The 11,669-nt window shown below is 39.4% G+C and overlaps 1 protein-coding gene across 1 annotated transcript; it reads right to left on the bottom strand.

The window, feature by feature from the left end:
- Positions 1-1,044: 1,044 nt before the first annotated feature.
- On the bottom strand, positions 1,045-7,439 carry LOC120546459 (neoverrucotoxin subunit alpha-like). Its single transcript, XM_039781386.1, has 5 exons — positions 7,317-7,439; positions 6,339-6,352; positions 3,130-3,303; positions 1,764-1,810; positions 1,045-1,640 (listed from the first exon to the last, which is right to left on the bottom strand). The coding sequence occupies exons 1-5, from the start codon at positions 7,437-7,439 to the stop codon at positions 1,111-1,113; spliced, it is 888 nt and encodes a 295-aa protein (XP_039637320.1). The 3' UTR covers positions 1,045-1,110.
- Between the last annotated feature and the right edge of the window lie 4,230 nt (positions 7,440-11,669).

An 11,669-nucleotide genomic window follows, 5' to 3' on the forward strand; every position in this document is an offset into this window, starting at 1 on the left:
AATTTCATGATCACAGCTTCCCTCTTTTAATGATTGGAAGTGGAACAAGTTTACAATGTTCACCAGGAAATCTGTTCAATCATTCTGAATTATTTTATACAAAGTTCATTCATTAGTTCATAACAGTAACCTGTAATATTTCTGTAAGTGTGATCCTGTACAGCAGGAAGTTTCAGCAAATAATAAGAACAACAATAACAATTCGATTTATCAATAACCATATCCTCATTCATATTTAGACGCAACAAATGATATATATCCAGCTACAAAAAAATAGCCAAAAAGTCGGAAGTGTGATTGAGGTCAGTAGTGGTCTATAGTCCTAAGGATTGTTTTGTAACAATAAGCATTTGTTGGCAGGCCTAGGCACTATGCATAGCCTAAACTAAATGATTTCATTATATTTATTATATATGCTAGCTATAGTCTAACCAATTTAACTTTCTGCCTTCATTGGCTGTGATAAATTAAATAAATATGTAGATGTTGCCTAAATGTAGGCTAGGCTAAAGATGAGCAAATGCCCACAGATACACATGTGAAAATAAAATGAAAGCAATCCTACTGTACTCTATGTACATATACAGTAATCATTACTCCAAATCTTTTATTGTTTTCGCCATCAGGTTATTGTATTTAGACAGTAGCCACTTTAAATAGGATCCGTATCAATAGCTTACATGATGCATATTTTTTTCTTTTTCTTGTAATGCTATTTGTCGTATTTGTTTAACTTACCAACTTATTAGCTGTCTGGCCTCTGTTTGTCTGTTTTTGCACATTTTGGATGTTGTTTCATGTGACCAATTTGCATTTCGAAGTCATGAAATTAGCATTAGGATTTTGTTCTATCTTAAAGGATAAGACAGAAGGAAGAGAGTAGAAATGGAAGAAGAGAATATGTCTGTCACTTTTCACTTGTTAACATCTTGGTTTCTTGACTGGTTGTTGACATAAGTGTAGCTCTAATACAATAACGAAAGATGTGAGTGCAAAGATTTTGCAAACGCAAGTTACAAATACCCTGGGGGCTAAGCCCCCCCCTGTCTTTCAATCCTAGTGATGTCCCTGCTGTACAGACTCAACTGATACAGGAGGAGACTCTCCGTCCTACACACGACACAGAAACACAGAGGAACCAGGAGCAGTACACCAGAACCCGAACCCAGGATAGAGAGGTTCAGTGAATGTGGTGTTGAAGGTGTGGAGTTGGATCAGTGAGTCAGAGGAGACTCTGTAGAAGGACAGAGAGCCAGCAGGACAGTCCAGATACACTGCTACTCTACCAGGGATATTGGAGGTGGAGGTGGGTGTTTGTCTCTTATTGTGCCCGAAAAAGTAACCGGCATCAGAGCACCTCAGACTCCAGGACTGATTACCTCCAAACCAACAGTCACCACTGCCTCCTTTTGTAGTGATTCCTCTGTAACTCACTGATATATCAACCCATCCTCTCCTTTCGACCTCCCAGTAACAGCGACCAGTCAGACCATCTCTACACAGCAGCTGCAAGTAGTCAAACCTCTCTGGATGATCAGGATATGGCTGCTCCTCCTTCACATGTGTCACCGTCCTGTTGTTGTTGGACACTTTAAGGTTTCTGTGTGCTGTGTTTGTGTTGGGTGTGAGTTCACAGGAATCTGACGGAGAGAACGAGACACAACACAGCTGCAGTTATTAACCAATCAGGACGTTGATGATGACATCAGAGGGTTGAGTGAGTGATGTCACAGTTTGATGAATGAAATTAAAAACAGACTTACACTTCCTCAGACCTGGTCTCAAATATCTGACTCCAGCAGGCTCCACCCTGAAAGGAGGAGGGGGGGGGGGCATTACATCTCACACACAGCTTCATTCTGATCAAATGTAGGGATGGAATTTACTCATTTATATTCATATTTGGGCTGTCAATCAATTAAAATATGTAATTCAGTTTTGTAATGTGCTACATGGAGCTACATGGATAAATATGCACCAAACAAGCCACTTTGAAATGTTGCTGTTCTCATGAATACAAAAGTTGGGTGACCCTCCCCCTAGACAAAACAAATTGGATGACCCTCCCATCAACAACGAATAAAAAGACATGATCCTCCCCTATTTTCCTCCAGTGGTCCATGCCATGAACACTGAACGGTCCCTAATAGCTAGTAAAAACATTTCACAAAAATGCAGGAAACCAAAAGCTGCTCATCATGTGAAGAAAAAGTAAATCTACCTTTCTTTCATTAACTTTACTTTTAAAAATGTAAACAAACTTGCAGCGTACACAATATATATAATACATATGAAATTTATATATGTATATATATATATATATATATATATATATATATATTAGAAATGAATATATAGATCTTTAAGTATTAAGATATAATTTTCTGATACTGACAATCTTAGGGACATCAGAAAATGCCCACCTCTGATCTACAGATCAAGTCATAACAATGAATATTCTGATTAATAGTGGATGGCTTGCGGGGGAAATAATGCATAAATAGAAAGGAAATATAACTGAACATAGCAGAGAGCAGAACAGACTATTTTTCATTTACACATCGTTATCACTAGATGAGTTTCTCATAGAAAAGAATGTATGCACAGTGCATACAGGATTACGGCTGCCAGCGCAACTGCCACACTACCATTTACAGAGACCCAACAATTCCCCCAAGAGCAAGCATTTGGTGCAACAGTGGACCTTTCTCTGTAGATAAACAACATTACATCACTCTCACACAAAGAGTGTTTAGAGTCGTATTCTCCCAGCACAAGAGAATCTTATAAAAATACTTGGTCCAGACATCAGTGTACGTCTCTGATCGATCACATAAGCCATGTACATTAATGCTTCATCCACACACTCTTCTTACATCGTAAAAAGCACATTGCTTTGTGCTAAGCTAGGCTAAACCTGTCCTGGACCTTTCTCTATCGAGAAGAAACTGATTTGATCCCGGGAAAGAGGGAAAGGATGTTTATTGAACAGTTCCTTTAACATACAGATGTCTGTCCAAACTACATCAGTTATTAACAAAAGGGAGTCATCATTTTTGTTCCTGGAGATGTTCTCCTTTAAAACTTCCTACACAAATATATCCTTTTTATATTCATCAGTGTTTGTACCTGAGAGTTTCCAGTCTCCAGAGAGTATCCTTCAGTCCCGCTGACAGTAGCTTCAATCCTGAGTCTCCTGGATGATTGTAGCTCAGGTCCAGCTCTCTCAGATGGGAGGGGTTGGAGCTCAGAGCTGAGACCAGAGAAGAACAGCCTTCCTCTGAGATCAGACAGCCTGACAGACTGCAAACACACAGACAACACACAGGAACCCTCTGTCAACATGTGGAGCCATGTGTTTGTTTTATGTTTGTTTGTTATTTTGGTCCAGATTTAGAATACATCTTTATTATTATGTGTGGTATTTAATTATTCAACAACAAAAGTAAACAATAAAAAATCCTCATGGAAAGTAACTCTGAGTCTAGAAATTAATAATTATATAATTAATAACCACTGCTGAAGTTTATCGTATCAGCAGACACAATGCTACATGTTAGCTGTTTATCAATTTAATCAGATTTTAAATGGTCATTAGTTGAATGGGTTAATGAATCCTGACCTGAGAGTCTCCAGTGTGCAGTGTGGACTCTTCATTCCATCAGAGATCAGCTTCACTCCTGAATCCTGCAGGTTGTTGTTACTCAGGTCCAGCTCTCTCAGACTAGAGGACCGGGAGCTGAGAACTGAGGACAGAACTCCACAGCTTCTCTCTGACAGGTTACAGACACTCAGTCTGAAGAGACAACAGGAAACAAGACAGATAACGGTCGTGTTTAAATGTTGAGTCTGGACTTTTGGTATATTTAATATATTAAATCCCTTTTCAGTTTAAATCCTTTCTGTTTTATTCTAAACAAGTTGTAGATCAGTGGTTCTCAAACTTTTTTTAATAATGTACCCCTTTTGAATTGTTTCTTTAGGCCAAGTACCCCCTGACCAGTGCTAATCATTTTCGGTAGATGAATATATATTTTTATGTATATATTTCTGTGTATATAAACAAGAACAGTACAGCACTGTCAGCGATAGATTTATTAAACAACAGCCTTGTAACTGAAAAAAACATTTAAATTCTGATGAGAAAAAGAGACAAAAACTGTAAAACAGACAAAAACTTGGAAAAAGATGGTAGGAAGAAGGAAGTAAGGCAAGAATAGGTCAGAATAGTATCAAAAACTTCAAAAACAGTGACATAAGAAGATAAAAGCGACAAACTTGTAAAAAGTAGAAGGACAGTAGAAGGAAGGATAGAATAGGTCCAAAGAAGGCAACACAAATGACACATTTTTGGTAGGAAAAAAGAATTCTACATAAAGAAGAACAATGTTCTGGCCAACAGCCTCGTTACTATTAAACATTTTGTTGTTTAAATATCTCACGTACCCCCTACAGTCATCCAAAGTACCCCTGGGAGTACACGTACCCCCATTTGAGAAACACTGTTGTAGATAACTAATCAAGACTGAATCAGGAATCAAAGTCACATTATATTAAAATATAAAGGATTTCTAGAATGCTTATGACGTTGATTATAAATAAAAACAATACTTTGGAAACATTTCCAAAGATTTCCAGAAATTACTCCTGACATGAGAATGGCTGTTTAAATTAAATGAAGCTTAAAGTTTATAGAAATATCTCAAATTAAAGTCAAACAGTGACTTGATCTGACCTGAGAGTCTCCAGTGTGCAGTATGGACTCTTCAGTCCATCAGAGATCAGTTTCCCTCCTGAATCCTGCAGGTTGTTGTTACTCAGGTCCAGCTCTCTCAGACTAGAGGATTGGGAGCTGACAACTGAGGACAGAGCTTCACAGCTTCTCTCTGACAGCTTACAGCCACTCAGCCTGGATAGACAACAGGAAGGAAACAAGTTATTTATTATTAACTCCTGTTGAAAGATATCAAAGTATTTAATGATGAATAAATCACACTTACAGAGATTTGTTGGAGGGATGTTAATGACGAAGACGGACAACATTTGTGTTTAAATGTTAAGTCTGGACTTTTGGTGTTAGAGAATATATAATCCATTTTCTAAACAAGTTGTAAACATAACTAATTGTGACTGAATGTGTAGTAAAAAGACATCCAGTATTTAAATTCACATAAGATTTAAAAAAAACGTAGGTTCTCAATCTCAGCCATAGTTCATACTTTGTACATATACTTTATGACATATTATACATAACAACAAAAAAATACTTTGGAAACATTAATAGATTTCCTAATTGTTAAATTTTAAATCCTGACATGAGAAGGGCGGTTTAAATTTAATAAAGCTTAATGTTTAGAGAAATATCATATAAGAAGACAAATAACGATTGTGTTTATATGTTGAGTCTGGACTTCTGGTGATACAGTGCATGAAATCCCTTCTCAGCATGTTTAAATATCTGCTGCTCTACTCTAAACAAGGTGGAAACATGATCATTAATCGTGACTGAATTAAGCAATATTACACGAGAGGGTTTGATTTAACGTCATTATTAGCATGACTGAAGTGATAATATGACGTTAAATCAATCTCTCATGTAATAAAGCGAATATAACAACAGTTTCCAACTAAATAAAAGTTATAATCAAACGGTATTCATATTGTGGGGCAATTCGCTCTCAAAATATAGAAAAGCAACAGAGACAATTTGTAGTCCCTCACTGTAAAATGTTAGTCAGCCAGTCATCTTAAGCTAACGTTAGCTTTGTAACAGTAGAGATTGTGGAATTTTCCGAAAATGTAATAACTAGTGTACAAACTGCTTGTCTAACTTAATCTGGTTATAACTAAAATATCTACTAAAAATATCTATTTTTCATGGATAGATTTAGCTACTATACGTCAGCTGATGTGATCAATAGTTGATGTGATCCAAACAGCTGATGTGATAAATAAATCAAAATTAACAACAAAACGATCCATTGTATCAATGTTATAGGCTAACGTTACTGTTTTTTTTATTTAGCCCTGGAAGTTAAAATGTTGCCATGGAAATGACAGAGTTATATTTAATGTGTTGTACCAAGTGTGCTCAAATGGCTCTGGGTGTGCTGTGATGCTGATTTCACTACGTACTAAATGTCTAATTGACCAATCAGATTGTCAGGTCAGATCTACTTGTTGTATAATCAGGAATAAACAAACATCCAGTATTCAAAGTCACATGATATTAAAATATAAATTATTTCTGAATGAAGTGATTCTAAATCAGAATAAAATACTTTCTTGAATGTCTTCAAAGAAGTTTTCAATACTGTGATTATTGTTCTTAACCTGACCTGAGAGTCTCCAGTGTGCAGTGTGGACTCTTCAGTCCAACAGAGATCAGCTTCACTCCTGAATCCTGCAGGTTGTTGTTACTCAGGTCCAGCTCTCTCAGACAAGAGGACTGGGAGCTGAGAACTGAGGACAGAGCTCCATAGCTTCTCTCTGACAGGTTACAGCCACTCAGTCTGGAGAAACAAAAGGAAGGAAACAAGACATTTATATTTAACTCCTGTTGAAAGATATCAGAGTATTTATTGATGAATTAATCCCACTAACAGAGCTTTGTTGGAGGCTTTGACCACTGGCAGCAGCCTCAGAAGAGCCCTCTCTGAAGCAGAGTATTTCTTCAGGTCAAACACGTCCAGATCTTCTTCTGATGACAGTAAGATGAAGACCAGAGCTGACCACTGAGCAGGAGACAGTTTATCTATGGAGAGACTTCCTGAACTCAGGGACCATTGGATCTCCTCCACTAGAGAATGATCATTCAGTTCATTCAGACAGTGTAACAGATTGATGCTTCTCTCTGCAGACAGATTCTCACTGATCTTCTTCTTGACATAATCAACTGTTTCCTGATAAGTCTCTGATCTACTTCCTGTCTGTGTCAGCAGACCTCGTAGGAGATTCTGATTGGTCTGCAGAGAAAGACCCAGAAGGAATCGGAGGAACAAGTCCAGGTGTCCATTTGGACTCTGTAAGGCCTTGTCCACAGCACTCTGGTAGAAACGTGTTGATGTTGTTTGTTCTTCTAACAGCAGATTGACTCCAGATTTGGTGAAGGTCAGATGGACATGAAGAGCAGCCAGAAACTCCTGAACACTCAGATGGATGAAGCTGAACACCTTGTCCTGGTACAGTCCTCTCTCCTCTTTAAAGATCTGTGTGAACACTCCTGAGTACACTGAGGCTGCTGTGATATCGATGCCACACTCTGTCAGGTCTGATTCATAGAAGATCAGGTTGCCTTTCTGCAGCTGCTCAAATGCCAGTTTTCCCAGAGACTCGATCATCTTCCTGCTCTCTGGACTCCAGTGCGGGTCTATCTCAGCTCCTCCATCATACTTGATGTTCTTCTGTTTGGTCTGAACCACCAGGAAGTGGATGTACATCTCTGTCAGGGTCTTGGGCAGCTCTCCTCCCTCTCTGGTCTTCAACACGTCCTCCAGAACTGTAGCAGTGATCCAGCAGAAGACTGGGATGTGGCACATGATGTGGAGGCTTCGGGATGTCTTGATGTAGGAGATGATTCTGCTGGCTTGCTCTTCATCTCTGAATCTCTTCCTGAAGTACTCATCCTTCTGTAGGTCAGTGAACCCTCTGACCTCTGTCACCATGTCAACACAACCAGGAGGGATCTGATTGGCTGCTGCAGGTCGTGTGGTTATCCAGAGGCGAGCAGAGGGAAGCAGATTCCCCTTGATGAGGTTTGTCAGCAGCACATCCACTGAGGTGGACTCTGTAACATCAGTCATGATCTCATTGTTGTGGAAGTCCAGAGGAAGTCGACACTCATCCAGACCGTCAAAGATAAAGACAACCGGGAACTCTTCAAACCTGCAGATTCCTGCTTCTTTGGTTTCATTAAAGAAGTAATCAACAAGTTCCACCAAGCTGTACTTTCTCTCTTTCAGAATATTCAGCTCTCTGAAGGTGAATGGAAATGTGAACTGGATGTCCTGGTTGGCTTTGCCTTCAGCCCAGTCCAGAGTGAACTTCTGTGTTAAGACTGTTTTCCCGATGCCAGCCACTCCCTTTGTCATCACTGTTCTGATTGGTTCATCTCTTCCAAGTGGGGCTTTAAAGATGTCTTCATGTCTGATTGTTGTTTCTGGTCTGTCTGGTTTCCTGGATGCTGTTTCAATCTGTCTGACCTCATGTTCAGCATTGACCTCTGCAGTCCCTCCTTTGGTGATGTAGATCTCTGTGAACATCTGATTCAGAAGGGTTGGGTTTCCTGCTTTAGCAATCCCCTCAAACACACACTGGAACTTCTTGTTTAGGTTAAATTTGAGTTTACGCTTACAAACTCCAGAAGGACTTCCTGAATGAATACAGAACGAAAAAGTCATTAAGTCATTTTGTAAAGAAAACAGGAACATATTTTGACCCTTCTCTGGAGACATTATTAATGTGATACGCCACCGTTTGTTGAAATAGGGCTTATCACGGTCTCCCCTAGCTGTAGATAAGTGGGCCAACGCATTTTTTGTGCATGCATCGTTATTGTCCGGTGCCGCCGCTAGTTAGCTTAGCGTAGTGAATGGAATCCTATGTTGCTGGTTAGCATGTTGTGAGTAAAAGTGAGCCAACAAAAGACCAAAAAACAACCTAATTACTTGCAATGAGACAAAAAATGCATTGGCCCACCTATCTACAGCCAGGATGGACCGTGATAAGCCCTATTTCAACAAACGGTGGCGTATTCCTTTAAATGTCCCATTAGTCCAGCAAGTTAAATAGAGAAATCCTTTTACTGCTCTGCAGATGGTCAGCCAGCTCGTCTTGCTTCATTCTCCTCAGGAAGTGCAGTGTGATCTTCAGAAATGCCTCTCTGCTCCTCCTCTGCTCTTCATCACCACCCTCCCTCTGACTCTCTGAGCATTCTGGGTAATCTGGACTCAGAATCTTCTGGATCTTCTTCAGCTCGTTCTTCACAAAAGTGATGATGTTCTCCTCCAGCAGCTGGAACAGAAGATTATATGAATGACACAATCAAACTGAAATCACGGAAGCAAACATCAGATCCATGTTGGACGGACTGATAATCCTCTGGTCTGAAAAGTGCAGCATGGAGAGGTTTGTGAACAGAATAGATGTACAAGTAATTGTTGTACATGTACAGACCATAAAGATGGAGTCCAGGTGTGTTTGATGCTGCTGAGCAGACTGACCACTGGGAACCTCTGAGCTCTCCTGGTCCACTCTGTGGAGGAATCATGAGGAATTAGCTCACATCATGTCTGTCCACACAGAGACAAACACAAGGTAAAGGTCCCACTGTGAATCAACAGAAAGAACTAAGAAGTAAACAAGGGCTACAACCAAGGTTATTATAGTTTTACATTTTTAATTAGTTTTTATTTTATTTTTATTTGTTTAAATTGTTAGTTTTAATTAGTTTTTAAAGCGGGTTTGCCAGTTTAGTTTAGTTTTGATTTTTTGAAAATGCTTAGTTTTAGTTCAGTTTTTATTAGTTTTAGTATAAGTTTTATTCTTTTTTTGGTAATATGGGTTATTTGTCAGGGACAAGATTCAAAAAGGTCCGATAAAGTATTGTGTAATATAACTCAACAAAAACATCATACAATTTTAGAAATAAGTATTCACAATGTATTCAACAATAACACTCGTAAGTTACATAAAATGTACATATGATGAGCACAAATATGTAAACAGTCTACACAAAATGCCGCAGTAAGTAGAAAATGTGTAAGTGATGTGTGCCAGGAAAAAACCTAAATAGCCAATGGACTAAATGAGACCGACATGAACAGGTGTTTTGAACTTTGGTTCGAGTAAAGTGGCAAACTTTTTTAAATCAATCGACTCACACAGTTGTATAGACATCCCAGTAATAATACACACGCTTCCTCCCACTTTTAGTGTTTCTGCGTATTTACTAACCAGCAGCTATCGGGTCGTCGGTGAAAGCACGCCTGTAGTGTTCTCTGTGCTACGGTTGTCTCTGTCATGCTGCCTGGTTCTGTATCCATACATCCATGCCCTGTACCAGGGTTAGCTTCTTTTGCACGCTTCTCAAATGTACTTTCAAATTCGTGGGATTTTTCCCTATAATAAATTGTCCACATATTTTAACACCTTCCACTGGCGAGGGGCATGGACAATGTTGTGTTCAATTTGACATGGAATGTCGGAATTTCTGGGTTCCCAGTCAGAAACTATATACTGTATGTCTATGGCACAGACTGTATAAAACAGGTCAATGGTCGGAAATTTCAACTCTGAAAGATATAACGTTATTTGCTCTATGTAAGACATTGACAAAGACATTTACTCAGAGGTGGAAAAAGTACTAAAATATTGTACTCAAGTAGAAGTACCAATACTTTGATTACATATTACTCAAGTATAAGTAAAAATACCTATCTGAAAAATTACTCAAGTAAAAGTAATAAAGGGTTTATTAAAAATGTACTTTAAAGGGGTGATAGAATGCAAAACCGATGTTAGTTGAATAACGACAGTTTGGAGGGTAACTAGGACATACATAGAACCTCAAAATCCCATTGACACCCCATTCCTCTGCAAATCTCACAATTTGAAACTGCCTCTGAAAACGGGCGAATCTGAACAAAGCTGGAAGTTGACGTCAACCTCTCAAATCCTCCTCATTCACAGGGTTTGCTGCCTTCCCTGTCGGCCTCACCGCCTTCACAGACTCACTGAGCTGGAGCTGTGTCAGGATCTCCCACACAAGTTGCGCAGTGTACTTTAGAAAAGAAGAACGTTTGGAGGTTTTGCGAGGATATTGAAAATGAACCATGGTCGTAAATGCAGTGTTCCAGACTGTACAACGGAATAGCCTACTGGCCGAGAGAAAAGGGTTTAGAACGAGTATATCAGCCTACTGGCCCAGAGAAAAGGGTTTAGAACGAGTATATCAGCCTACTGGCCCAGAGAAAAGGGTTTAGAACGAGTATATCAGCCTACTGGCCCAGAGAAAAGGGTTTAGAACGAGTATATCAGCCTACTGGCCCAGAGAAAAGGGTTTAGAACGAGTATATCGGACGAGAAGGAGTTGTGGATCTAACGCAGCGCTGCAGAGGCACTGGCAGTCTGTTGTTCGTTTTTATTTTGTCTCGGCTGTTTTAGCTGCTGCGGCTCTCGCCTGGGCATGTCTGGGCACGTAACAGACAGTGTGCCTGTGTGTGTGTGTGTGTGCACTGTGCAGCGGTGAGTGTGTGTGTGTCTGTGTTTGTGTGTGTGTGCGCTGTGTTTGTGTGTGTGTGCTGTGCGCAGGGCAGCTGTGTGTGTGTGTGTCTCTAATGTGTGTGTATTGGATTTGCTCAACCAATCAGCGCGTGTCTCTAATGTGTGTGTATTGGGATTCTCCTCAACCAATCAGCGTGCAGCTCATCTAAATATTCATGACCCATCATCATCACCCCTTTAAGTAAAAGTTACTTAGTTACATTTAAAAAAAACTGTAAAACAGGGGGGGGGGGGGTCTCTCCCATGTAGTGAAAATAGGACAAGGGGTCATAAATCCAAAACTATTTTGTTTTTAATTAAAGAAAAATCTATACAAATGTATATACATGTAATAATAACATAACACATGTCACACATGTTATTTCAGACCCTTAGAAAGGTATAGT

The sequence above is a fragment of the Perca fluviatilis genome, chromosome 18, assembly GCF_010015445.1.
Source record: "Perca fluviatilis chromosome 18, GENO_Pfluv_1.0, whole genome shotgun sequence".
NCBI classification, from domain to species: Eukaryota; Metazoa; Chordata; class Actinopteri; order Perciformes; family Percidae; genus Perca; species Perca fluviatilis.

Bases quoted from the DNA above. Each gene is read 5' to 3' on its own strand.
- LOC120546459 (XM_039781386.1), bottom strand. From the start codon at position 7,439: ATGTACATCCACTTCCTGGTGGTTCAGACCAAACAGAAGAACATCAAG. The intron at 1,811-3,129 runs GTACAAACACTG...TCCTCCTTTCAG, and splicing joins TGGAGACTGGAAACTCTCAG to GGTGGAGCCTGCTGGAGTCA. The intron at 1,641-1,763 runs GTAAGTCTGTTT...TCTCTCCGTCAG, and splicing joins GAGACCAGGTCTGAGGAAGT to ATTCCTGTGAACTCACACCC.